General features: G+C 49.5%; 1 protein-coding gene across 2 annotated transcripts in view; it reads right to left on the bottom strand.

Annotated features, from left to right (window-relative positions):
- Positions 1–27,783, bottom strand: part of DOCK11 (dedicator of cytokinesis 11) — a 97,643-nt gene that overhangs the window by 15,284 nt on the left and 54,576 nt on the right. For both annotated transcript variants that reach the window (XM_090061697.1, XM_090061698.1), the window contains exons 35-50: positions 25,013–25,124; positions 24,753–24,819; positions 24,230–24,277; positions 23,243–23,385; positions 22,651–22,766; positions 20,581–20,718; positions 15,793–15,975; positions 14,174–14,287; positions 12,105–12,320; positions 11,961–12,018; positions 8,725–8,831; positions 7,607–7,729; positions 3,277–3,390; positions 1,974–2,120; positions 864–1,074; positions 23–213 (exon numbers count right to left, since the gene is read on the bottom strand). In XM_090061697.1, coding sequence (XP_089917823.1) covers positions 23–213; positions 864–1,074; positions 1,974–2,120; positions 3,277–3,390; positions 7,607–7,729; positions 8,725–8,831; positions 11,961–12,018; positions 12,105–12,320; positions 14,174–14,287; positions 15,793–15,975; positions 20,581–20,718; positions 22,651–22,766; positions 23,243–23,385; positions 24,230–24,277; positions 24,753–24,819; positions 25,013–25,124 — 2,088 coding nt within the window. The remainder of the gene's footprint in view (positions 1–22; positions 214–863; positions 1,075–1,973; positions 2,121–3,276; positions 3,391–7,606; positions 7,730–8,724; positions 8,832–11,960; positions 12,019–12,104; positions 12,321–14,173; positions 14,288–15,792; positions 15,976–20,580; positions 20,719–22,650; positions 22,767–23,242; positions 23,386–24,229; positions 24,278–24,752; positions 24,820–25,012; positions 25,125–27,783) is intronic.

The raw sequence follows: 27,783 nt of genomic DNA, 5'->3' as shown, positions 1-27,783 counted from the left end.
GTGTGACAACCAGAGGCGTTACCTGGACAGAAACACAGCCCTGCAACTTGAGCTGCAACTGGATCATGTCAACTTCTGCAGGAGAACAGAGCTTTTGTAGCTCTGCTGTCTTGTCTTTTATCTCATCAGTAGCAACATCAATGGGTTTTAGGTCAATCTGACGTTCTGAATTGACCGGAATTCTCTTCTTCACATATGGAAAGGAGTTTGAAGCTAGGAAAAAATAGGGTCAGCAAGTGATCAGTCAAATATTATCAACTGATTGGTCAATTGACTACGTATTTTTGACTGGTCAAAGATTATAGCAATTTTCCACGAAAAACTACACTTATTTCCACAATTTGTTTTCTTGAAAGAAATATGATTTCTTTATTGTTTTTTTTACATATTTCTTAATGGAAAGTTTGTGCTTTTTCTGTGTATCATTGGATCTATTGGCAATTTAAAAAAAAGTTTTGACCAATATTGACTGGCCAATTGATCAAATTTTATCTGACCATTCAAATACTCAACCCTAGGAAAAAAAAAAATATTTATAGCTTGAAACGCCTCTTTAGTAGAAACATAACACAAAACATCATAAAATAGATACAGACAGCTCCTGGCCCTGGGGCTCTTCCAACCAGCAGGCAAATTCCTGAACAAGGGTTTGATTTAGTACTGTCATTACCACACTTCTTGATGATTCTTTTGGGAAAACAATGCACAAACCAAACAAATATTTCACTGCCACCCTAATTAAATTGCAACGTGAGTGTTTGATGCTTTTTGGAAAGCTAGTCAGCTATGACTTGTCTGCATGTCAAGCAAGTTTAAATACTTGTTGCTGATATATATTCTCACATTTAGAAGACCTTACTCACTAGTTAGAATAACTCGTCTTTTGCACTGCTCTTCCACACTGCCATGTTTTTTTCCAGACAAGGTATAGGGAGACTCGAATACAAATCTGTTGATGTTATGATTTCTTTCAAACTCCGTCTTTCTTTCAGAGAGCTCTTTGTCTTCAAAATAGGGTTTCACATAGGTCACTTGAATATGGGCATACTTCAGATCGAGATCTTTGATGTTTACCTGTGGAAACAAGAGGCTTGCTTACTAGAAGGGAAAAGACTACAAACCATCCTTGCCACTAGTTCTACCCATTCATGCTTGCAGCCAGTGTGTCTATCCCTCACAGCTGCAATTCCCTCAGTGCTGTGGCCCAGTACTGTTACTGTTTCACCCCAGCTCCAGTTTTGCAGTGAAGCAGCCTGCAGGCCTAGTATTGCCTTCCTGCATTTTGAATGAATTTCAGCCACAAAGAAATTTCTTCTGATATCTGGCAGCCAGTGCCATGCTCACTTGACTGTACAGCTGTAAGAGAGACATGCCAGGTGGCCCTACAAAGATACAGGCACACTAGGGACCTGCGGCATTTCAGTGTTACTGCAATCAGTTACTGCTCCTTGAAAAGTACCATTTCAGGCTTCGTGCTCAGGGTGAGATGAACAATCGGCTTCTAGAGTGAGGTGTGCAAGAAAAATCCCAGCTTGTCATCCCAGCACAGGGGGAAAAGCTTACAGAAGTTGCAAGGGGCATCTCTTTCCAGCCTTGTAGATCTTAAGCAGCCATGAGGGGATCCTGTTCCCAGCCACAGGCCCTCAAGAGCTTGTTCTCTTCCTGCTCTCCAAACCTAGCTCGGTGTAGGGTCCCAGCATTCACTGCTGTTTCACGAGGCTCCCACAGGGCTCAGGAGAAAGACAGTGTAATGTGGAAGTTAACACTTCATTTATATTCACCTGGGAGCTCTCCACAGTTATCTTCCTCTTGCTACAAGTCTTTCCTCCCCCAAACCTTACAGAGCTGCCAGGAAGAAGATGCAACCCTTGTCTCTTCACCTCCTGGAGGGGAGGTCGGGTGGGGTGAGATATTTAGTGGCATTTAGTAGGAAACAGCAAGCTCTTTGGCACACTCATGCAAGTTAACACTACCTTACTTGAATCCTGGATAATTTTTACATTCTCTGCTCCAAACTTTTCTCCGTAAAGTTTAAGAAGCCTCAGGGAGATCTCCGACAGGCCCGTCAGTTTGGGCTCCTTGTAGATATATTCCTTGCCATCTTCTTCTTCAAAGAAAGCCTGGCATTAATCAGAAACATGTGCATGGTGAATGGACAAACTCTTTGCTGTTGAATGTGTGTGTGTGTGTGTGTGTGTGTGTGTGTGTGTGTGTGTGTGTGAGTGAAGACACAAAGAAGGAGCTGCAAGATAGCTATAGCAAGCACTGGGCAAGTGTGGCCTACAGAAAAGCCAAATGATAGAGGTGATTTTGGGCAGAGTGCTGGCTAAAAGGGGCATGGAGCAGTGAGCAAGGGACTTATCTCCTTTTTTGATTCCTCCCATCTTCAGAGACACAGAGTATTTATCTACTTCCTTGGTAAATACACAGAATGGCACAAAGCCCTCTGACTCCATCATCCAGATCTCCTCTTATGCGGAACAACTTACTGGACTCCAAACTTTGGCCAACCACTCAGGTCAGGTGACACCACCTTAAAATGATCTCTGCACAGTAACACTGAGAAACCTGGCAAGAGTTTAAAGTGAAAAACTCCAATTCTGGGAGTAAGCTGATGTGTCTTATGTGGTTTGGTCACTGAAATCATTCCAATTACAGCAAGTTTACAGTAAATTCAAAACTTGTTCCCTTTCACTAGTTTGGATTCTGCTTTGCATTCTATAAAAGTCTGAAGTCCATTTAGAGTTCAAGCTATAACTTATGTCCATTGCAGACAGTCAGAGTCCTTGAAAAAGTTAAACCTGTAATAAATAGCATTAATCTATATTGTGCAAATGTGTTTTGAAGGCAAATTTCCCTAACACCTAGACAGCTACAATCACCTTCCAGAGAGGACGATATCCATGACTTCTATGGGTGCTGTAGTGCTCAATAAACTGGAGTGTTTTTTAAGCTTTACTTGTGTGCCTCATTACAGCAGGATCTGCACACAGTGGGATTTCCTACAGCTTTCCCACCATTTAGGAGCAGAGTTCCATTAAAAATGAATGAGGCCAGAGATGCTAAATCATTTACGTGCTTTGGAAAATCCCACCCACCATGACAATAAAGTAAGCATACCTCACACAGCCCGGAAGCCCTGCCCTGAAGGTTGTGCTAGCTAAATAAATCACAAGTGGGCAAAGTGCCGGCAGCCAGAATGCCTGACCAAGCAGACTGATTTGTAGACAAGGGCATCTGAGGTGTATCAGCTGGCACGTGGATTAGTGGACTTACTTGTCCGTAGAAAGCCACTCGGAAGAAGGTACCCAGCAATCTCTTCCGTGTGTGCATCACTTCCAATATTTTTGTATAAGCACCGTGGAGCGTTCTGTACAATTGAGTAAGTTTCTGGAAACCAAGAAAGTCAAGCATGTGTCAGTGTTACTGGAGCAAGATTATGTAAACAGTAAATCAGGACAGATGTTGGAAGTGGTTGACCCCTTTGGCCCTGCTTCAGCAAAGCCATTAGGGCTTAGATATTTAGGGATGCTGAACTCACCCAAGTTCAAATGTACACAAGGACTAAGGCAGGCAACTCTGTATGCGGACATAGTTTCAGAGTTTCTAGGGTCGGAAGGGACCTGAGCAGATCATCTAGTCCGACCCCCTGCCACGGCAGGAAAGAGTACTGGGGTCAAACGACCCCAGCAAGATGTTCATCTAACCTCCTCTTAAACATCCCCAGGGCAGGAGCCAGCACCACTTCTCTTGGAAGCTGGTTCCAGGCCCTAGCTGCCCTGACCGTGAAGTCGCGCCTCCTGATATCTAACCTAAACCTACCCTCTGCCAGCTTGTGACCCTTATTCCTGGTCACTCCTGGCAGTGCTCGGGGGAACAGTGACTCCCCCAATGCCTGCTGATCCCCCCTGACTAGTTTATAACAGGCCAAAGATCCCCCCTCAGCCTTCTCTTTTGGAGGCTGAACAGGTTCAGGTCCCATCGCCTCCCCTTGTAGGGCCTGCCCTGCTGTCCCCTGACCATGTGAGTGGCCTCCTCTGGACCCCCTCCATGTTGTCCACATCCCTCTTGAAGTGCAGCGCCCAGAACTGGACGCAGTACTCCAGCTGCGGCCTGACCAGCGCTGCATAGAGGGGGAGGATCGCCTCCCTGGACCTGCTCGAGATGCATCTGTGGATGCATGACAAGGTGCGGTTGGCCTTCCTGACCGCATCCCCACACTGCTGGCCCACATTCATCTTGGAGTCAATGATGACCCCCAGATCCTTTTCTGCCTCCGTGCTGACAAGAGGGGAGTTCCCCAAGCTGTAGGTATGGTGCTGGTTGTTCCTCCCAAGGTGCAGCACCTTGCACTTGTCTGTGTTGAAACGCATCCTATTCTCATCCGCCCACCCTTGTAACCTGTCTAGGTCTGATTGTAGCCTGTTGCATCCTTCCAGTGTGCCCACATCCCCCAACATCTTAGTGTCATCAGCAAATTTGAACAGGTGCTTTTTACCCCATTGTCCAAATCACTGATGAAGATGTTGAACAGTGCGGGCCCGAGGACCGAGCCCTGGGGGACCCCACTGCCCACATCCTTCCAGGTTGAGAAGGACCCATCCACTACCACCCTCTGGGTGCGGCCCTCCAGCCAGTTGGCGACCCATTTGACTGTGTGGGTGTCTACACCACAGCCCTCCAGTTTCTTAACGAGAACGGGGTGAGAGACAGTGTCAAAAGCCTTCTGGAAGTCCAGGAAGACTATGTCCACTGCTACCCCTGCATCTAATGATCTGGTGATCTGATCGTAAAAGGGCACCAGGTTGGTCTGACAGGACCTGCCACTGATGAACCCGTGTTGGTTGCCCCTAAGCATGCAGTCCCCTGCTGGCCCCTCCTGGATGTGTGTCAGCATAATTTTCTCGAACAGCTTGCCTAGGATTGAGGTAAGACTAACCGGCCTATAGTTTCCCAAGTCCTCCTTCCTGCTTTTTTGAAGATGGGAACCACGCTGGCCCTCTTCCAGTCCTGCGGTACCTCACCAGAGCACCACAAGTGCCCGTAGAGCCGTGCCAGGGGACTTGCAATGACCTCGGCCAGTTCCTTTAGAACTCTAGGGTGGAGATCACTCGGACCGGCTGACTTGAATACGTCCAACCCCTCCAGAAGCTCCCTAACTAAATCCTCGCTAACCCGTGGCTCAGGGGTGCCTCCCCCGGGGCCGGAGGGGAGCCCAGCAGGGAGGTGGCTGTTCTGGTCCCTACTTAGGAAGACGGAGGCAAAGAAATCGTTAAACATGTTAGCTTTGCTGTCTGGTGTGATGACCAAATTTCCCAACGCATCCTGCAAGGGCCCCACATTACCCGGGACCTTCTTTTTACCCCCTATTGTATTTAAAAAAGGACTTCTTATTGTCCTTAATCTGGGAAGCTAGTCCTAGTTCCATCTCTGCCTTGGCCTTCCTAACTACCCCCCTACATCCCCGAGCAACTACAGAATAGTCCTCCCTGGTGATGACCCGTTCCTTCCATTGGGTGTGCGCCTCCTTTTTAGCAAGGAGACCTTCCCGGATGCTTTTGGTGAGCCATGGAGGCTTGTGTGCTCTCCTGCTCCTTTTGATCCTCATTGGGATTACCTTCCTTTGGGCTTGGAGGATCGTCTCCTTAAGGAGCTACCACTCTCCTTGGACACTTGGCTCCCCTCCCCTCCCCTCCGGGACCTCAGCGCTTCTCCAACTACCCTCCTTAGCTCATTGAAGTCTGCCCTCCTAAAATCTAGGGCCGCTAACTTACTGCATGCCTTTGCCACCTTGCGCTGGATGGTGAATCCCAGCAGGCAATGATCGCTGTCGCCCAGGTGGTTGAGCACCCGCAGCCCCCTCACTGGGTCGTCACCTGTGGCCAGCACTGAGTCCAACAAGGCGTCCCCCCTGGGGGGGCTGTGCACCTCCTGGGTTAGATGGAGGTCCTGCACTCTGGCCAAGAACCGACGTGAGCAGTCAGACCTGGCTGACTGCTCTTCCCAGCAGATGTCCGGAAAGTTCAGGTCCCCCATGACTATCACATCCTTAGCCTTCACTACCTCTGTGAGCTGACCCAAGAATTCCTGGTCAAGCTCTTCTCCCTGGTTGGGCGGTCTGCCACTGTAGTAGACTGCCACCGTTAAGTCCCTTTCCCCTCGACTGCCTTGTACTCTAACCCAAGGCACTTCAGAGTGCCCCTCCCCTGACTCCTTGCTAATTGACGAGGATGTGTATTCCTCCTTAATATAGAGCGCCATGCCCCCACCCCTCTTTCCTATCCTGTCCCTCCTGTACAGCCTATAGCCCTTGACATTCACCGCCCAATCATGCGTTGAGTCCCACCATGTTTCCGTAATCCCCACTATGTCTAGGCTGGTGTCAGCCAGCAGGAGGGCGAGTTCCTTCTGCTTGTTACCCATACTACGAGCGTAGTACCCATACTACTATGCCTTATGTTTCGGCCTCCAGCTCCAGATGTGGAACCCACATTAGGTGCCTAGGAATGGGATGAGGATGGGGGGCAGCCCTAAACCAGCCGGTAGGAAATGCCGAAGAGAAGAGTGGACCCAAAAGCCTGCCTCTTTCCAAGACACAGGTATTTTGCTGCCTCCCTGAGTGAGGTCTCTGGGGGAGACTGGGATTCCCAGCATCGAACCCCTCCTGGCTGGCTGTCCACCTTCTTTTCAAGACAGAGGACTGGCTTACTCTTTCCTTCTCACTCATCCTAGTAAGAACACTGCCTTAATAGCCTGAGCAGTGGAGTAGGGGGAGACCTAGATGAAATGCCCCGTTTCTGAACCCCCTTGTTCTGAAGCAAAGTGGCTGTGCAGGCTGTGCTTCATGCCAACCCTGGTGCTCCCTGGTTGAGTGAGGGAGCATCATGGCATGCCTACAAGGTCAGGCCTCTTGAAGGACATGAAGGCAGGGACAGCCTGCTTGTGAATCCCACTCAGAGCACCCAACTCAGCCAAAACAAGGGCAGCAATGGGCACATGCAGCAGGACTACAGCCATTTAAGTAACTTTGCTTGGTGCTTCTGGCTTCTCAGGTGCCCGAACAGTTAGGCAGGATTTTATGAGTCTCTGCTTGGACGTAGGTGCCTAAATGCTACTCATAAAGCCCAGTCAGGCTTGAAATTTTCAAACTCAAGCCCAGGCTGAACGTTGAGCACAGGCTGCCTCATTCATTTCCAGAGGGGCATCTGTGCTCACAGCAAGGGATGCACCTACATATTTAGCTGGGTGGAGGCTTCAGTCTAGCAATATTTCTAGTAGCTGCAGCCGGGGCATAGGCCGGACCAAGCCCTCCTGAGTAGAGATACCCAAAATATTACACTGAAACTGGTGGGGGAAAAAAACAGTTTTAATCTAAAAATTTGGTTTTGAAAAAAATTACCTGGGGTACCATTTAGCTTCAGTGACTTTGGGGTCACAGCTGTTTCAAGGCAGTTTTAATATACACCAATTATACCCTGTCTACACAGGCCAAACTCAGTTCCATCAATCTGTCATGCCCTAATCAAAACCCCTCTTTTCTTTGCTGGGCAGCCTGGAGAGTCCTCGTTAATGCCAATTAACAAGCCCCCCAGCTCAGAACATCTACCTCAAACTCCCGCCGCTTTTCGTAAATTGGGATGATCAGCTTGGAAATTTCTGAAATGGTCTCATAGCGCTCCGCCTTCCACAGGCCATCTACACATTGCTCCAGCAGCTCCAGCAGGACTTCCTGAATGAAACACAAGATGGGCACTGTTGGTAATCCATCGGTCTCCCTTTAGGGGAAGCACAGCTCAAAATGCCAGAAGGCTTCAGCTGCCTGGAAAAAACCAGAGCACGAGAGCAGGTGGCCAGAAGTCTGCAGGCTTCAAACTCCAGGAAGCCTGGGCCTTTCCAAGAGTATTTCAAGTTCAAAGAGAAAAACCCACATCTTTAGATGTACACATATGTCATCAGAGGACCAACCAGCACAGGTTGGTTATTGATAGACACCTTTAAGGTGGAGGTGAAGGGTGCTACGCTGGGCAGTCCCAGGGAGGGTGTCTGTTCCCTGTCTAAACCTAAGCCTTCATGAGAGGGTGTGTCAGCCTCCATGCCCCTCACCTGCCTTTGGGTTTGCTTCAGCCATCCTCCTGGTCCAGCCCCATTGCAGGATGGAGCAGCCCCATCAGAGACCAGTGCAGCCCATGTGCACTGGTGTACAGGGGACTCCAGACCCCAGCTCCTTCCCCTAACTACATGGAAAGTGCATGCAGAAACAGCTCTTGGCACTCTGCCTCCTCCTCAGATTTCATTACACCAGGGAAATCCTTCCCTGGCATCCTGCAGTGGCTTTCGGTCTCTGTGTTCCAGGGGTAGGCAGCTTTAAGATGGGAGGGGAAGGGGGTCTGAGCTGCCTCCTGCCTTTGTGGAGCAGGACTGCATCTTCTGAGGGAGATTCCATCTCTGGCATTGGCAGTTACCCAGTCCAGCAAGAAGAGCTGGTGACCGAGCTCTGTTAGCTTCAGAACTGTCAGCAGGTCCCTGGGGAATCCAGCCCGCGTGTTCCAGCTGCTGTCATGTGTGCACAGAAACCCTGAAATGCCAGATTTCCTTTGCTGGTCAGCTGCTGTAGAACAGCCTCTGCTGCAGGCACCAATACACAAGAACTATGGGGCTACAGGTTGCCGGCATGGTGTCGAATAAACCATGTTTCTAACCCACTCCTCCTTCCTGGAATCTCACCTCGCTGTAGTGAACGTCCATCATGCCAGCGTCTTCTTTCATTGCTCCCTCCTCATCAATATTGGGAGTGATTTTCTTGAAAGCCGAGCAGCCGCTAGGGAAGAGTTCTACAGAAGAAAAATGGGTTGGAATTAATATGACTAAACAATCACATATGTAGCCCAGACTACATTAATCCCTGCCTTGCCTTGGAGTACAGATTTCCACCGAACACAGCAGTTAGGCATGAAGAGAGAAGCTCCCCTGAAGTATCCATACACAGCTCATGTCCTAGCATGCTGTGTTCGTGGCTTAAGGCCCTGGCCTGTAAGCAGCACATCCTAGTGCTTGCACGAGTGTCAGGACACCTGAGTTCTTTTCCCAGCTCTGCCACAGCTCTGCTACATGACCTGGGGCAAGTCACTTTGCCTCTGCCATCCCTGCCAATGTCTTGTCCTTTGGACCCACAGCTCTTTCAGGGACACACTCTCCACACTCATGGAATGACAAGCATGGTGGGGCTCTGATCTAGCTGGGGCTCCTAGGAGCAGGCCTCATATGGATCATAAAAGCAAAAGTCCTTTGTGACAAGAGTGAACCAGAAAGTAAGAGAGACAAGAAAGGTCTCCAAGTTTGTGTGCCTTCATATCCACAAAGGAGAGATCCATTGCATTCACAGGAGGAACATGGACTTCAGCTGACCTCTGTACAGCTGTAAATCATGTAGGAGGGGATTTTGGCTATTCCCTCAGGTACTGACATACCCCAGGAGTTGGCCTTGCTGCTTAAGAGATCTTGTCATGCTGAATGCCTCTGATAGTCAAGCTCAACCCAACAGCCTGGATCTTTCCAGCAGTGGGCCAGCTGGCCTGTTCGTCCATGCGATGCAAGCAAACCATGTCCCGTGCATCACACTGGCCTTCCCCTCAGACAGAGCAGGGCTAGCTTGTTCATTCTTGGCCTGTTTCATTTGATGATGTGCTCAGTCGTCTTGCTAGCTTCCTTCTTCAGCAGCTAAACAACCTCAATTTCCTCTATTACAAAGGGATGTGAAAACACATCCCTCCTTGACAACCACTCCCTGGCACAGCATGGTTTTTGGCCTGTGGCTTAGAGGTCAGCAAGAAGTAACCGAGGTGGCCGCAGCAGACTGATGGTGAGCAAGGGGAGGACAGGATACATGCCCTAAGCATGCATAGGTCCAGGACAGCGAATATTCAGCAAACATCCTGAGAGGCAGAAGAGCCACTTCTCACTTTCGAGGCAAACCTCAGGGAGGGGAAGGAGCTATTTCAGGTACAGAACAGTCCTGGCACTGGATCAAATGGCCCACAAGCAAATTCAGCCTGAAAAGGAGAAGTTGGGTCCTCAAGATGGGGGAAGTGAGGGTCGGGAGCTGCCGTCTGAGCAAAGTCCCAGGGACGGAGACCAAAGCTGCTTCATGGAGTTTGACAAGTTCAGGGAAGGGAGAGCATGGAAGGAGAGGGCCATGAAATAAGCCAATTCAAGTATCCAAGATCATCCATCTCAGGGTGGGGAAGAGCCGGGTGACCCTACGTTTCAGGACTTGTGTGAGGCCAGGAGAAACGTGGATGTTTTGTTTGGCTCCTGGGATGTGGATATTTTATTGGAAGCCTGGGGGGCTGGCGGCAGCTAGACGCAAGAGTTGGGCTGGGGTGTGCTAGGGCTCTGACCACCAGCTAGAAATCACTTGGGGATCTGGTTAGAGGGTCCCACCCCATGCTTGGGGTCAGCACTTTCTGGACTAGGGTCAAGGATTTCCCTGCAGGGTGGGTGGACACAGATACATTAGGCCATTTTGCCTTCCTCTGTAGCATCCTGTTCCTAGGATCCACTGAGCATGCTTTAACCCAGCACATTCCCCATCACTGCAGGGGCCCAGGCACCAGCAGCCTCCCTGTTTTTCCCTTGCAGCATGCTGTAGTGCTTAATACACCTGATATCCTGCAGTTACTGGGATGTTTTGGGGGCTGCTGCACAAGAGCAGACAGAGGGGATGTTTTTGTGGATCCTTTCATATGCTAACACCGGGGATGGGCCCTACCATTCCTAAGCTTTTATTTCCTCATTCTTGGATACAGGCAATTGCAGGCAATTCTGCCCTGGCTGTCCTCCACCAGTGACAGATGTGCTGTGTGGGTGAGTGTGAATGTCACCCAGAGTCCTCTTATGCATCACCCTCTCTCTGCTCCCTTCTTTCTTGTTTCTGGGGATGGAAAACGAACTCCCTTGCCCAATTTGGTTTCTGGATCCGAGGACAAAGAGACTTGTCCGATCTCGTTTTTGGGTTGGTAGTAAGTTGGTTGTGCTTTCACTTTGCAAGCGGCCACCATTGTTGTATCCCTGAACCCCTGAATAAAGTATTTAAAAAGTCAAAGTCCTTGTTTCTGGGGATCAGCTAGACTCAGAAACACTGAAGCTCAGTGTTTCAATGACATCCTGTGAATGAAGGTCTGAGGGTAATGGAGGTGCAGTGTGATTCATTAGCTATATAAGAATGAGTTACTTAAAAGGAAATCCACTTTCTGTATACACAGTGTTATTGCTGTGCTCCTGATTTCCTATTTTGAATTAAACCAGACCTTTGCTCTAGTGGTTCTTTATCTATGAAGCCTATTGCCTTTTCTCTGCCTTTGGACTGTGCTCCCTTTCTTATCTTTCCTTGAAAAGAACATGTTACTTGCAATTTGAGATAATAGTATTTGTTGCCTAATCAGAGTTTTGGGAGGAGAGTGTCCCCACAGAGACACTCCTGTTCTTTATATGACCAGTGAAACATGTTGAAATGCCAGTGCAGGTGTCCAGAAGGGTTTGTGGTAGTTCTGGGGTGATATAGCCAGGATGGTCCAGGAAAAATATGAGAGGCAAGGATTTTTATTGCACCAACTCTATAGCTTGGAGGGACAGGGACAAGCTTCTGGGTATGCAGTCCCCTTCCAGGAAGAGTCTCTGTTTGAACAGAGCCCTCCATCTTTAAAAGCTATTGACTGACTTCTGCTATCTTCAGCAGCTCCCCAGTGTCTGTGGGGATTTTCATCTCCCACTACCCTTGCCCCTTTTACTCTTTAGTTCATTATTTTAGGAGCTTATTTTAGAACCTAACCACAGTGGTTACCAAAGCAAGCAAAGGGTATCTTTGTACAATTCTGATAACCAGTAAATCCAAAGACAAATGAAAAAAACCCCACATTGGTAGCATTCCCTTCTTTTAGTTCCTCTGGATGGAAGGCACTTACTTTTTCTAAGAAGAAACTCAGCGACGAGGGCGGCTACATGAACGTAGCACATGGCAGCCTGCAAAGTACAACAAAGCAGCCATTTAGAAATCATCCAAATGACTCTTCCCTTTCATACTGTGTGTTTCCAATTAAGGCAAATACCTCTGAAAAGTCTCCATTTTTGACATGGATCTTAGCCATGCTGTCCAGCCACGTTTTCCTGAGCTCCGGGGTACTTGCATAGGACTTGGCGAGGCTGTACTGCAGGTCAATCAGCATTTCTGGGTCTTTTTCATGTTCTTTCATTTGGGCCGTTGCCATAAGCACTGTCCGGATCCTTTTTGTTAAGTCTTTGACTTCTGAGGGAAAAGCAGTTGCCTGACACAAAACAAATCTGATTAGAAGCAAACACAGACACAAAGATGTTCCGTGTTTGGCCAGAGAAAGATGGAAGTTCTCCCTTCGACTGAGTCAAGATTTATTTAATTATTTAGCAAGGAGCCTGTACAGTGCGAAGTGATTTGCAAATGCAAGACAGAGGACATACTACTGAATGCTTGTTTTGTATCTCCTGGCCCCTTGCTGATAGAAATGTGCCTTGTGTTTTGATATGGATTCAATGCATTTCAGTGCAGATCCCCAGTCTGCAGACCGTACTTCAGCTGACAAGCAATCATTCATGTAATTGGCTTACCCATCCGATGGGGCTGCTCCTGACTGGAGCCCTACAGTGCCCTGCTGTCCTGGGGGTGACAGGGTGTGGATGTGAATAAGCTGAAGAGTCCAGTGGAGGGCAATAAAAATGGTTTGGGGGCTGGGGAACATGACTTGTGAAGAGAGGCTAAGGGAACTGGGCTGATTTAGTTTAGAGAAGAGAAGATTGAGAGGGGATTTAATAGCAGCCTTCAGCTCCCTGCAGGAGGGCTACAAAGAGGATGGAGCTGGACTGTTCTCAGTGAGAGCAGATGACAGGACAAGGAGCAATGGGCTCAGGCTGCAGCAAGGGAAGTTGAGGTTGGATATTAGGAAAAACTCTCACTAGGAGGGCGGGGAAGCATTGGAACAGGTTACCCAGAGAGGTGGCGGAGTCTCCGTCGTTGGAGGTTTGAAGACCTGGCTAGACATGACCGGGATGATGTAGTTGGGGCTGGTCCTGCTTGGAGCAGGGGTTGGACTGGATGTGACCTCCTGAGCTCCCTTCAACCCTCATTTTCTGTGATTCTATGTACAACTGCTATCCAACATGAGCAAGTGCTGCCATGCTGGCCCTCCCCCTTGAGTCAACCTCTGACTGACTGGCTTTCCTTGCAGTGGGGCTCCTCTGTATTTCATAGTTTCAGAGTTGTTAGGGGCTGGAAGGGACCTTACAGATCATCGGGCCCAGCACTGCTGCACCTGGGTAGGAAAGACTAATGGGATCAAATGATCCCAGGAAGATGGGCATCAAGACATTTTTTGAAAATGTTCAGGATGGGTGACTGTAGCACTTCTGGGGGGAGCCTGTTCCAAACCCTTGGCACTCAGCTTGTATGCAGCACCAGAAGCGCGCAGAGGACTTTAGCTCAAGCAAAAACAGTAAGTGAAAGAAGCAGCAGATGACAAGTTCCCTTCTCTGCTCAGTGACTCCAATCCATCCAACGCTGTCAGCTCCCAACCAGCAGCTCAGTGACCGGCAGATGCAGAAAAGGGCTCTGGGCCCTTGTCTGTCCTATGTCCGTTTTGCTGTAACACAGGCTGGGGCTCCCCACACCTATTTAGAGTGCAGCATGACTTTGAGGCCAGAAAACATTTCCCAGCCTTTTGCATTCCTTGTCTGGCAGCTGCCGTGCAGAGAAGGGGTTCAGGCTGGAAGCACCATGTACTGATGCCCTGTGACTCTGATGGAACATGTGACGAGGTTAAATAAAAATAGACGGCAAAAGAAAGGGGACCACAGCCATCACTTCCCCTTCACGGGGAGGACTTAGCTCTTCTTTTCTGTACTTCTCACGCCTGGCACAAGTACAGCCACCAGGTTCTCACTTCCCTCTGGGTGCTGGAAGTTCTTGGAAAGCTCTTTGATTCCACTGCCTAAAGACGTGTCAGTTAAAAGTAACCTGAGCTTCTGCTTTTCTTCCCTCTCCCTCACCAGCGCTGGAATGGTAGAGCATTCCCCCTACACAGGAGTCGGATGGCTGCTGGCAGCCACAGCTCAGCACACTTCGTCACTTGTTATAATCAATCATGCTTACCTTCATTGGCCTGTCGCTGCTTGCAAAGTTGTTAATAATAAATAGGGACTCCTGAAAACTGGATCCACCACTTAATGCCACATCTGCTATTAACTGGCTCACTGCAATTATTATCTGTTGGAGAAAGCCGAGGTGTTACTGAAGTAGGCTGTGTCATGTGGGCTTTGCAATCACTGCTGGTTAAGAGATGAATAAGAGGATCAGGTCATTCATATGGTGCACATTGTTTAATTGCTACCACTGCTGAACGGTGTAATCTCATGGTGGTGATGACACTATATGTCTGCAGTGAGAAACTCATCAGATCAGCAGCAACATTCCCTGCTTCGTGGTGCCTGTGGCTATGCCTATTTCTGCTATAACAGATTCCCTCTGCATTGCTGCCAAAGGCCTGGCTCTTGCCTCTGCTCTGTCTGTCATAGCGAGAACCATGGCCAGAGCACAGGAAAGAGCTGGGCCTCTGGTTGCAGAAGTGGAGACCAGAAGCATAACTGGTTGGTGCCTTGGGCTGGCATCCTGCAATAGGCACTAGCTGCTGCAGGGGGGAGATGTCAGTGCAGCAGCTGCCAGGTGTTGCACCCCCTCCAGCATGGCAGCTCAGCCCTGTCACCCAGGGATGTACTGACACTTACCCCCACAGCAACAAAAGGCTAATGGGTCGTGACCCCCAGCAATAGGGGTACCTGCCCCTGCTCTCCATTCTGGGTCCCCACAACCCCTACTGTGCTGTTGGGACTGCCAGAGAAACCCTGCCACCACGGCCAGGACACCGACAAAACCCAGAGTGCAGCTGAGATGAGATGCCCCAGGAAAAGATGGCAGGCTGGATAACCCACCCTGCAGACCATACTCAGTCCATGGCTGGTATATTTGACACCCCTGCCATGTGGCAGTGAATGGCAGTGCAGAACAGCATGCACACAAGGCCAGGATAGGACTGGACTGGATTGGATTAGAAGTCCTGGAGCTGGAGGCTTCAGACATCCTGTTTTCCTTTTATTTAAGATTTTTTACAGCATGAAAATAAAAAGGCACATTGCTGCTTCTCCAGGGGCCTTTCAACACTGTTTAGAAAACACGAGACAAAAAAGACCAGAAGCAACCCCAGAATAATCCCTCCCTCACTCCAGCAGGCAGGACTTTCCCCATGTCACCATCATGCTCACTCTCTTCCGCTACCTGGACCACAAGACGGGCGTTGCCTGTGCTCAAAAGCCATTGCCTATGACTACTGGATGACAAACATTTCTTTACCTGCAAGGGCCCTGAGCTGAATCTGGGAGCTATGACTTAGATAAAACTCTCACTGCGGTCAAAGAGTCAGTGGGATTTTTGACCAGGAAAAGGTCAAATTCAAAGTACGGAAAAATACAGATTCAGAGGTCAAAATCAGATTTAAAAAAGGTCAAATTCCTATGTGCAAAGGCTTGGAATGGGGTGGACAAGATGATCTTCAGTCCCTTCAAGCCTTGCTTTCTATCATTGTCCGACTTCCTTCAATATAGGGCATTACTAAGCTGCTACAAGCTGACACCACCTCAACCTGGCATCATGGACCATGGTGGAGCGGAAAACTATGTTACACACACATGCAGGGGTCCCAGCCCCCTCGCACTGACCTGCAGGTGCGTTCTCAGGAACGTTTTCCTCTTGGTGAACTCGAAGTTGTTGCGCATGAGGAGGTAGAGCAGCGCTGAGGCCTCGTGGCGTGTGGAGGTCAGCTTGGACGTGCAGCACTTCAGCACCTCGTAGCAGAAGGCGGCACACATGTTCACCCGGCCCTTGAAGAACGCCGAGGGGAACTGCACGAGAAGCAGGCGGCTGTTAGAACTTGCACCCGTGAACCGCGCGCAGGAGTCACACTGGCGCTCGTGCCTGCACAGGGGCTATCCTGACAGCTTTACTCCCATCAGCACTTGCAGGCATGAGCTTGAGGGGCTATTTTCTTTTAAATCAGTGGGGAACCAACCTCTTTTGGCAGGTGTGCCACGAATTATCCCCACACCTTCTCCGAGTGCCACTCCAATCCCCTTCCTCTGTCTCATCTGCTGCTCCATCATCTGCTCCCTGCCTGATCTGCTGCTTTGCTTTCTGCTCTTCCTGCCAGATCTGCTGCTCTGCCTTCTACTTCCTACTGCCACCTGTCCCCTCTCTGATCTGTTGAATGCCACACACACAGAGTCTGCCCAGGCCACTTGTGGCACTCATGCCACTGGCTGGCCACCCCTATTTAAATGATCGACTGCTTCTATCCCACCACAAACCTGCATGGCCATTCTACAGAAAGAAGTGAGGGGTGCTGGGTCCTACAGATTGAAATATCTCAACCAGGTTGGGTGAAAGGAGGAAGGCAACTGACACTGAGACTAGGACCTGCCTTCCCAGACACCCACTGTGTCTGATGGGTGGGCAGCAGAGGAGGAAAATGGATGGATGGACTACAGCTGTCTCCCAGCTGACAGCGGGGGGGCATCCAGACAAGGAGCTGTGCAAGGAGCTGGAACGCAGAACTCATAAACGACATTAAGGGCTGTAGGAGAGGGTCCTTTCCATGCGGCCATGGGAGGTGACATACACTCAGACAGCACAGGCATAGTGACATGTTGGAGGTGCAAGTGCTCAGATCATTGTCCACTGAGCTACCATAAGCCAGAGTATTTCCAACAGTGGACACCCTGGCCAGCCTGACCTCACAGGCTACGGGAGCTGCATTGCAGTGCTCTGTGCAAATGTCTTTTCATGATCCCTAAGCAAATCTCCTCATGTTCACAGGGACTTTATCTCTGCAGCAAATGCAACATCAGCAGCATCAGAGAACAGGATGGGGATCATCTGTCTGAGGAGAGGCCATCACAGAAATGCCACGTATCATTTCATAGTCAGCAGACAGCACGGTGCAATGATCTACGGCAGACTAGTTAAACTCTACACCCTTACGAGAGGGTTTTACGTTCAGCCCCATGTCCACTGGTCAGTCAACCAGTTCAGGACAAACATTTGGGGAGAAAATATATGCCAGCATCACAACAAGGAGTTAACTGTGTACACAGCAGAGCAAATTAAGTATGTACACAGCAATACATTTATATACATAAGTGTGTACACAGCAAACAACCCAGTATCACTGTGAGGCAGCAAAAATTTAGGAGGTCAAGAACAGTTCAAGCATCCTCCTTCCAACAGAGACCGTACCACTCAACAGGAACAGGTGACTGGTACAGGACAAAAAGAGAAAGGGGGTATTTAATGTGTAAAATAATGTGTTTCCACAAGCCTGCCTTTCAGCAGACTTCTGATAAGAGTCATTTGGCATGGTGGCAACACAGCTTGTTTATACAAGTGGGATAGAGAACAAAGAAACAGAGCCACCACTTCCCTTCTTGAACGGGGAACATGGCTTGATCCCAGTTTGCATCTGGCAATTCTTTCTAAGCTCAGCTGGTCTGGGACATGTTGGAGGTTCAGTGTGGGCTCCTAGCTCTGCAGTGCCCTGGGGCCTGTGGTGATACTGCATTGCCTCTGGCATCAGAGCCATTAACTCCCAGTTTAAAGGAGGGGTATTGGAAATGGTGCAGGGCACGTTCCACTGGTTTTGGAGCTATAACTTCAGTGCCTCCTAACCAGCCTCTGTGGAGCCAGGAGGAAAGTGCATTAAAAAGGGAGGGGTATTTACTATAAGGGGGTTAGTTAATTTTCTGTATTAGCAAGTGAAAAACACAGTTCCTGCTGTCCGGGTGGTCAGAAGTGGGGAATGGCTTGCAAAAGGGTTGGATATAAATGAGGTTGTTTGGTACTATCCACCTTAGCTGGCTCAAAGTCACTGGAAGCAGACCAGGAATAAAAACCCATGTGGTGTAACTTCCAGACTGTACGCAGAGAAAACCAGGCCTGCAATCGCAGCTGGGAGCGAGACAACTGTCCCAACCATTTGAAAGGCCCTCTGCAGAGTTAAAAGTGCACTTTTACATTCTGAGTAGGTAACACAAGGAAGTTTGGGACCCGTGTGGTTACAGAGGCTTGGTAGAGAAAACATTTCCTCGTAGATACCATCTGCAGGGCCCATATCTTGTTCTTACAGAAGGGAGCATGTCACAGGGGAAATGCAAGAAGCAAACTTAAATCAATTGCTCAAATGTTTGGACACAATAACAAGGCCAAGCTCAAGGCATAGGCACAACTTCACTGAAGTCAAGAAGTTGCTCTCTCTGATGCCAGCAGAACCTTTGGCCAGGCCATTTTGTGGATGGGTTCCACGCACATCAAACTAAACCCCGGGGATTTCTTCAGGGCTTGGCTCTTGGATGCTAGCTGTGAGATACAGCACAGCAGGGGTGCAGATTAGGCCGTGTATTTGGAAATATCTGCACCACCAGGCTACATGAGAAAGTTCCTGATGCTGTGACAGATATAAAACCACAAATTCTTTTGGATGCTGACAGGCGAAACTGCAGTCTCACTTAAAAGCAAAAACATGTATGTAAAGCTGCAGCAGCCACAAGCGAGTGTGTCAAGGGTGGGAAAGGCAGAGACACCTTGGGGCTTCCCACATGTTCATGAAGGACAAGCTGGAATTCAGTCCAGTGCCTCTGTGACACCTTGCTGCATTTTAACAGTCACTCTTAGTTTTCATGTATTAAAATGTGCATGGCCTAGACTAGTTGAATCTTTTTTTGAAGGGGAGAAGAAAGTAGTCAGTGCCACCGAAGAAGTGATTCCAGTCTCCACTTCCTTAATATCCACCTTTGTTCAATTAATCCTGCAAAATCTCCTCTGCAAGTCGAAAAGCTCTTAGCAGTCCCAAAATCACGCACCGTGTTTAATTTGCTGGAGTTGCAGGCTGCATGAATTAGTACTGTAACCACCATTGCATTCAGCTGACTTGAAGGGGTAGGTCTCCTTTGGAGTCTACTGTAACTATGCAGCTTGGCAGCGTGCATGTTCAACTGATCAAGAACATTTCTGAGGCGGGAGAGAAATGTTGGACATTGAGAAGGGATCCAAGGCTGTTTCTACATGATACAGGGGTTTACTTTGCCCTAAATTGAAGCAGTGTTTTTTTAAAAACACCGCTTTAATTTAGGGCAAAGTAAACCTCCATGTCATGTACACTCATGGCGAAGCCTGATCCTCACCTGCCTCTCCAGTGGTGGTGAGGGGACAGCGAGCTGCTGGCGGGCAGAGTGGTTCCTGAGCTCCGGGGGGGGCTGGTGCTTCCCTCTATGGCAGCGGCGCCCTCACCCCCCCAGGCGGCACCTGCCCACAGGCATCCACCTTAGGCAGTCCCGGGGGGCAGCGCAGTTGCGGAGGGAAGCATCGGGCCCCTGTGCAGCTCAGGCAAGCAGGCAGCTCCAAGGAAATAAAAGATAGGGCTCGCCACTTTTTTTTTGGTCTTTCCTTCTGTGCAGCCTGCCTTCCATGGCTACTGCTGGGCTGCCTGCATGGTCTGCCCGCAAACCCCCTGAGCCGCGCGGAGCCCAGTGCTTCCCTCCATGGCTTTAGGGTAGGAAACTAAAACTCCTTGGAGGTGTTTTACTTTGCAGCACCTCAAAGTCATTTGCAGCATCCCAAAGTCATTTAAGGCACTTTACACCGCCAAATGTGCTATAGTGGCTGGAATTAATGCGCAATATGCCACCGAGTTTGCAAACTCATGCAAACAGCAACACCATTAAAGCAATGCAAAAGGCATTTAACCCGCTTTAAACCCTCTTTAAAGTGTCGTCTACAAATGGCCAAGAGCATCAGTCATCCAGACTTGCTAGCTCCTGGATGCTATGTGGCTGCTTCGACTGTCCTCAGGGTTAGTGAGATAAGCATCAGATGTCTTCCTGAATCAACACTGCCCAACTTCAAACTGTTGCCATGTTGGCAAAGTCAAGGGCAGCCAATGATGTTCAGATATGATCCACTGAGAATTCGTGCTGCCACTTCTTGCCTATCTGGGTGCTAGAGAAGCCGCTTCTGGGTGAAAAGGAGTGGCTTGAGTTCTGAAAAGGCTGCAGAATTAAGCCGGGATGGTGTTGCCTCCCAGAGATGCAACATGGGGCTGGGGGCAGCCCTACTCTGGCATCCAACTCACTTTCAGCCTGCTTGTTTTAAGGAAAAGCTTTATGGCAGATCAGGTCTTTGTTGCAATGGATACTGATCTCCAGCATAATGATGTATACTGATACAAATGAAATAAGAGTCAAAACCGTCTCTCCCTGGCAAAAAGACACTCCCCACCTTTGTAACCTGGACTCCATGGGGTGTTAGTGCTTCTCTGACCAGTGTGGTTAAAGTTTCTGAGTCTGTTTTGTGGAGCTGGCTTCTAGCACCACAGAGCAGCAGGTCTGCGAAGGCTGCAGTGCACACTTCCCCCCTGCCCATATGAACTTGAGCTGGACTTTTCAAGGGCTGCCACCTACCTTGCTAATGAAAGCTCTCAGGGAGGCAAACACGTGCTTAAGGGCTGCTTCTGACTGTCCATTCTTGAGAAAGGCCAAGTGAACATCAAACACCTTTTTCATGAGTGGGTTGTGGCCATCGTTGTTTAAGAGCTGGGCCTGGAGAACAAGGAAACCAATTTTGCAGAAATACTCAACCGATAAGGCTCAAGCCACAATCATCTCTACAGACTGCAATGTTGCTAACACCAGATAAACAACAGTCTCATGCTGACAAATTAATAACAAATAACTGAAAATACCAGTGCAAGGCTAGTATTAGTTAGGGATTACTTTCTACAGAAGATGCAAGGATTTTATTGTGTTCACATTCTAAATAAAGAGTCACTTCTCTGCTGTAACTCTCACCCATTCCTTCACATTATTTGTCTTTTAAAGCTGATTATCACTCTGACCTTTATATTATCCCATTTTTCTCATTCTCTTTGTAAACCTGCTGTAAGCAATAGCATCCAAAAGTCAGATACAAGTTTACATTGGAGACAAAATTGTTGTCAGCTGGAGCAGATGAGTGCAGCTCTGTGAAGCCCTGTCAGCCAACATCTGCTAAGGATCTGCCCCCATATCAGTGGGTGATAAGTGGATTCAATATTCTTTAATTTGACCAATTACCCAGAACATAAACTATCTTGTGGGTGGCTTTGGTTTGATACCCCTGGTGCTGAACAAATCCTTTGCCAATAAGAACAGTAAAGCCTGAGACTCAGGCAGCATTTTTTTATGAGCTTGTACATTAAACAGAGGGAATGTGTTGAGCTTTACAAATGGCAGGGAAATGAGCCTCTCCCAGCATCTGCACATCAGCTGTGTTCTTGAAGTTGTTAAAGAGACGCACTTTGGTGTCCGCCTCTTTCCAGAGCTGCCTGTCTCCTGGGCCACTCCAAAGCCTGTGCCAGATCCCTTTTCTTTGCGACCGCCCCAACAAACCTCAAGGACACAGTCTACATCTTGTGCAATCTCTCTGAGATCCAACACATTGCAAATGCAATTTGCTTGCTTTCTCTCAGGCACAGTGCCTGAGAAGAGAGGCACTCCTGCTATCATGCATTACACTGCAGATCACTGAAAGGCCATCAAAAAGTCCCCAGTTCCTGAAGGAAGAAGGGGTTTGTGCCTGAAAGCTTGCAAATAACTTTTTTCCACCTATTTAGTTGTTATGATAAAAGATATCACTTCTACCCAAAGAACCTCGCCTGCCTATATCAAAAAGTCCCGTTCTTGTGCTTGCACAAATATTTCTGCTGAGTTTACAGAGATCTCTCCAGGTAGCTGTCTGCTAAGCTGGACCAAACTCTACAGCAAGGACTCTGGCTCTTACGGCCTCTTGAAAAAGGTTAGCAGAATGATTCGACAAAGATGGAAACAGAGGCAGGTGCCCATATGAAAATGGCCATATAGTTTCATAGTTGGTCGGGTCGGAAGGGACCTGAGCAGATCATCAAGTCCGACCCCCTGCCATGGCAGAAAAGAGTACTGGGGTCAAATGACCCCAGAAAGGTGATTGTCTAGCCTTGTCTTAAAGACCCCAGGGTAGGAGCCAGCACCACTTCGCTTGGAAGTGGTTGTCCTGTTCAAGTGAGCTGCCAACAGAAGAACAGCTTATCACCACTGAGGTCAAAGAGTTCAAACAACTTCAGGCCCTGTTTCTAGAAACAGTTATGTAAAACTTTTTGGAACTGTCAACATGTGCCCAGCCCCGGCTTCTTCTCCTTTTCCCTCCCCTGTTCTCTATGCCTCATTCTTTTATGGCAGCACGTTCCTTAATGAATGACATGAACATACTATCGTCTGATTGTGCAAGGCTCTAACAGTGCATGATTTCTACCGCTGACTCACAGAGCATGGGGCCCTTGTGAAACAGAGCAACCCATTAGTCATTTCCCTTTCCATTCTTTGGACGGTCTATTTCTTTAGGAAATCAATTTGAATATAATCAAAAACACAGCGTGTTTGTATGTGTGTGTGTATGTGTGTGTATGGGGGGGGGAGGGTTGGGGCAAGAAGCTGCTTTCCACAGTTCCCAGTGCTCACCTTGAAACTTTGGGTGAAAAACGAAATGGTGTCCAGGACAGTGAGACAAACTTCCGTGGCAACGTTGCCTTCCAGGAGCGCCTGGTGCATAACATCTGCTTCCGAGGTGCTGGCATCTGGAAGCAAAGTGGAAGGGTTGAGGATCTACCAAGCAATGAATGAGGCCTGCTACTTCCCTCCCACCTGCCATAAGTCACGGACTGACGCGCTGCCTCTCTGAGCCAGACTCTGGAGGTAGCACAGGGCAGACTCACACACAGAGAGGGGTGAAAACTACCTCTGGGAAGAGGACCTGTATATGCCCTGTTGTTCAGTCCGATTTGGGGCCAGTGCTGGGTGGACGGCTGAGTGTCACCCATGACAAAGTGCTGCTGTCCGACCTGCTCGCTCACGCAGCACTGCCTGTCCCCATCAACAACTAGGAAGCGGATGTTGAGGCAGGCAGAAAGAAATGCCACCTGGGCTGGTATTTAATAAACCCTATGGAATTACACCTCCTCCCTCGTCAGCTTGCCTCGAGCAATAAGGAGCACCCCACACCACAGCTGCGTGGGCTCAGACCTGTCTCACCCCAGTCATCCTCCGCACGTACTGTGATTGAGGGTGAATGAGCTCTCCAAGTTGCCAAGGTGCTGGAGACGGGCCTGTATTATCCCTGCACGGCTGCGCAAGGCTGGCATCGTCTGGGATTTTCTGTCAGCACCAGCATGCTTCAGTAGCCAGGCATCATGAACCCTGGAAGGAGAGGACAGGTGGCCTGTCGGTGTGGGCTGAATACTGCTGCGAGGCAGAGACAGGCCCCAGCTCTCCTGTCTACCTCCTGCAAAGTGAGTCCTGCCAATGCAGCTCTGCTTGGAGGGCACCGGAGACCAGCTGCAAGACCCAATGGATGACTTAGCATCAGCTGTGAGCAGCCTCCTCTGAGGCAGAGAGCTGGAGCCCAGGCACTCGGGGTCTCCCCAGGCTGTCAGTTCAGCCCAGACGCTGGCTGCTGGAGCTCACAAGCAGCACTGGAGAGTACGGGGTGGGGGAGCAAGGGGCAGTGGGCCTGGGGATAGCCCTATTTTGCTTTACTCATCATGCTCTCACCCAGTGCCCCAGCTAGGATCCACACCAGAGCTGGGAAGTCATGGCATCCTCAAGAGAAAAGTGCATGATGGTCTGGAGGTGCCTGCTGTGCCATGCTGAGCAGCGTCTGTGTGGCTTCCCCCACTGCATTTGTGGGGGACTCACAATGCCCACTGGTGCGGGCTGTGACTTCTCTCGACTTGGGAACACGGCACAAATGTTCATTCAGAGCTGACGGTGTCGGCACCAAGACAGCCAGGAGATGGAGTGGGACCAACAAGGGCTGATGCTGCTTTCTGCCCGGCTGGAGGAGTTGTGCTCAAAGGAGCACAACTTCCTCTTTCCCCGCTAAAACAAACAGCACCTCTGCCTTCACCTTCCTGCCTTGGCCTGGGTAAACAGGGCTTCCTGACCGCAGCCCCACCCCAGCTGGGTGTGAGCTCCCCTTCCTGTTTCAGCCTGACAGAGCTAACCCGGGGCACAGCCGCACGAGCTGACAGGAACATGGTACCTGGCAATGTTTCTCTTCCCCGTGTATCTGAAGTGAAATAAACAGGCTCTAGAGAGACAAAAGGGATCCGCATCAGCAAGGGCACAGAGTAGTTACCTGTGTGTAGTCCCACTGGCCCATGCAAACAGGTTGGGGCACCTGGCCTGGCACTTGGTGCTCTCAGGCATTGGCCCCACCACCCTCTTTGTGTGATGCCCTCCTCTCTCCTCACCCCTCTGCCCAGTCAGACACAATGGCAAGCAAAGCAGCGGTGATACCGCCAGCCCTATCTTTGGTCCTGGAGCTCTCTGCAGAGTGCAGCTTGCCAACCCAGCCTCACTGGACTCGTGGCAGCACTGCCCCTCGCTAGCCAGGCACTGCGCTCCCACCCTTTCTGGCCCATCACACACAGGATGCAGGACCCCATCTGCTGCAGAACATGGCCGCGTGCAGGCGAGACTCTGCTTTCACTTCACCCCTTGTACTGCACGACACGATCTACGACATGCAATGGGAAACACAGCCCTGAGCACCAGATACTTACTCCAGAAGTACGAGGACATTGACCAGCTCTTGTGGGGATATTTTGTTCCAGTAGGTTAAGAGGGTATCTGGAAGCAACACGAAACTGTTGAGGATGAGTCTTGTACCTCTGGGACCAGTGCAAAGTTCTCCACAGATGAACACCTTTGCAGACAAGCCTCCGTTGCTACCATTTTGCTGCCCACCCCTCACCCTGATGGCCACTATGTCATGGTAGCAGCAGAGGGGAAGGAGCTACCTGGGAGCACACAAGGCACTAACCTTCAGAAATCATCTTAACGACATAGAGGTAGCACATGAGGAGGCTCCTGATCTCCAGGTGGTCCAGCCTCCCGCAGTGGGACACGTTGCTCCTCGTGGAACTTCTTCGGACCTAAATGGAAGGAGAGTCACTGACTAGAAAACCAGCCCAGACCTCAGGGCACAGGGGTGCTGCTTCAAAACCAGCCTCACCTGCCATGGCCCAAAGGCAGCTGCTGCCTTTGCAACTATTTAGGGGGTGTATCCTGGGGGCAACAAATAAGCAGTGGTCATTCACCTAGTCATCATGGAGACACCAACTGCAATGGGTGGCCAGTTCATGCAGCAGTGACCAAATCAGGGCCCTGCTACATGTTCAAATGAAAGCTGGATAAAAACCAGCACTAGATTTGTGACACATTTTCAAGCACTAACTGTATAGAGAGTTGGCCGGCGTCCAGGGGCCATGGCCTCCTACTGCCTCCTGTCTGTATGCCACTGTGTGCAACACATTAAAAAGTTATTGCATAGAGGGAACTGTGATTGCATAATATATGTAACTTGTAGCAGGGACCTGAGAAGGAAGCATGAATCACCTCCTCCCGGGAGCAAACCTCAGCCAGTCTGGCGAATGGCAGGCAGCATGTGTCATCTCCCTGCCCCTGCGGGCAGGATGCTGCAAGTACCTGGCTTTTCTGGAAAATGGGGAAAAAGAAGAATTTAAGGAAAACTTTTCAGTGTTTCAGCCTATTGTAAATCTCAGAAAAAAAGTTTCAGCTTAGTTTGTTCAGAAAAGTTTTGTCTCGTTGGGAGGGTTTGTGAGGAAGCAGTGGGTTAAACTGAAGTCAAACCACAGGGCATTCACAAACGTCATTTGGTGAGTGGAAAAGATCCAAAAAGATCTTCTGAATTCCTTTTCTCGGCTTTGCAGAGTCCCCATTCCAAGCAAAACAGCGCAGTGAGCAATGTGGCAAACCTTCCGGCTGACTCAAATTTATGGTTTTCAGTCCCTGCTCCCCTACAAACTCTTGTCATGTTCTGAGGACACTGCAAAGCTCTCTACCTGACATGTTTTGAGCTGTGCCCCAAAAGGCCATTCAGGAAACCATGTATTTTGATTTTTCTTTATGCTAGCAAAGGTCAAGGGCATGAGTCACAAGGACTCAGGGTAAATAGTCCGAGTTGGGGGGGATGTCTGTCAGGATGGAGTGGTTCCTGCATGCCAAATCCTACTGGATCTTCATGTCCTCTACCAATGGTGGCTGTAGAGATGACACGAGGGAGGAAGGCTCACAAAGCAGCTCCAGAAGGATGTATCGTGGGTCACTGTGTTCCTTTTAAGCTCTTGGTTGTATCTATTAATGTACAGCTGGTTTACAGGGACTCAAAACACACCTTTTACAACATGGACAATGAGGGCTGGAAGGGACCTCAGGAGGTCACATCTAGTCCAACCCCTGCTCCAAGCAGGACCAGCCCCAACTGCATCATCCCGGCCAAGGCTTTGTCTACCTGGGTCTTAAATACCTTCAAGGATGGAGACTCCACCACCACTCTGAGTAACCTGTTCCAGTGCTTTACTACCCTCCATGTGAGAAAGATTTTTCCTAATATCCAATCTAAACCCCCCAGTTGCTTCAACTTGAGCCCATTGCTTCTTGTCCTGTCATCTGCCCCCACTGAGAACAGTCCAGCTCCATCCTCCTTGCAACCCCCCTACAGAGAGTTGAAGGCTGCTATCAAATTGCTATCAAAACCCTTCTTGGTCTTCTTTTCTGCAGACTAATTCAGCCCAGTTCCCTCAGCCTGTCCTCACAAGTCCTGTGCCCCAGCCCTCGAACCATTTTCACTGCCCTCCGCTGGACTCTTTCCAACTTGTCCATATCCTTTTTGTAATGGGGGGCTCAAATGGAGCATGGAAGTGGACTCCTAGCTAATAAGATGCCATGGACCAGAACTGAGCTGGAAACAGTGCAGAGACCAGAGGAGAGCCATGTGCATGATTAGAGGGCAGGAGAACAGGCCTTATGATGAGACGCTGAGAGCTACAGGACTCTTCAGCCTGGAGAAGTGCAGGCTTGGGGGACCTGGTGGCTGCCTATAAGTATATAAAGGGTGTAACATTAGGATCTGGGGGAACACCTGTTCACCATAGCACCCCATGGGATGACAAGGTCAAACAGTTATAAACTTCTCCAAGACCGTTTCAGGCTGGACATAAGGAAGAACTTTTTTACAGTCCGAGCCCCCAAGGCCTGGAACAGACTGCCACCAGAGGTGGTGCAAGCACCTACTTTGGACTCCTTTCAGAGTCAATTGGACATTTATGTTGCTGGGATCCTGTGACCCCAGCTGACTTCCTGCCCCTGGGGCAGGGGGCTGGACTCAGTGATCTTCCGAGGTCCCTTCCAGCCCTAATGTCTATGAAATCTATGAAACTGCAGGAACTGCCTCCCAAGGGATGCAGTGTCTGTGTTGTGTCTGGCATGCAACTGGCTCAATGTTGGAGCACGTGGCAGAAGCAGGGCTGTATGGCCATTTGGTGATGCCCCTGGCACCTTGGCAAGTTCCCCCTTGCAGCCCTATGGGCTCCCTTCTAAACATATTGGGGCCAGCTACGAGAGTGTCCTCCCATCACCTTTCTAGCTAAAAGAGCAATACTTTTAAAAGAGCAGAAGCAATTCCATGCCTGCCTCAGTGACCTGTAGAAGTCAGCTACTTTTAGGAAAGGCAGGGCTGAGACATGCATGTGAAAGCCTCAGGGAAGGCACGTCCACAAGAGATTCCTTTCT

The sequence above is a fragment of the Crocodylus siamensis genome, chromosome 8 (assembly GCF_052110815.1).
Source record: "Crocodylus siamensis isolate JL-2025a chromosome 8, ASM5211081v1, whole genome shotgun sequence".
NCBI lineage: Eukaryota > Metazoa > Chordata > Crocodylia > Crocodylidae > Crocodylus > Crocodylus siamensis.
This window is presented reverse-complemented; position numbering and strand designations above follow the sequence as displayed.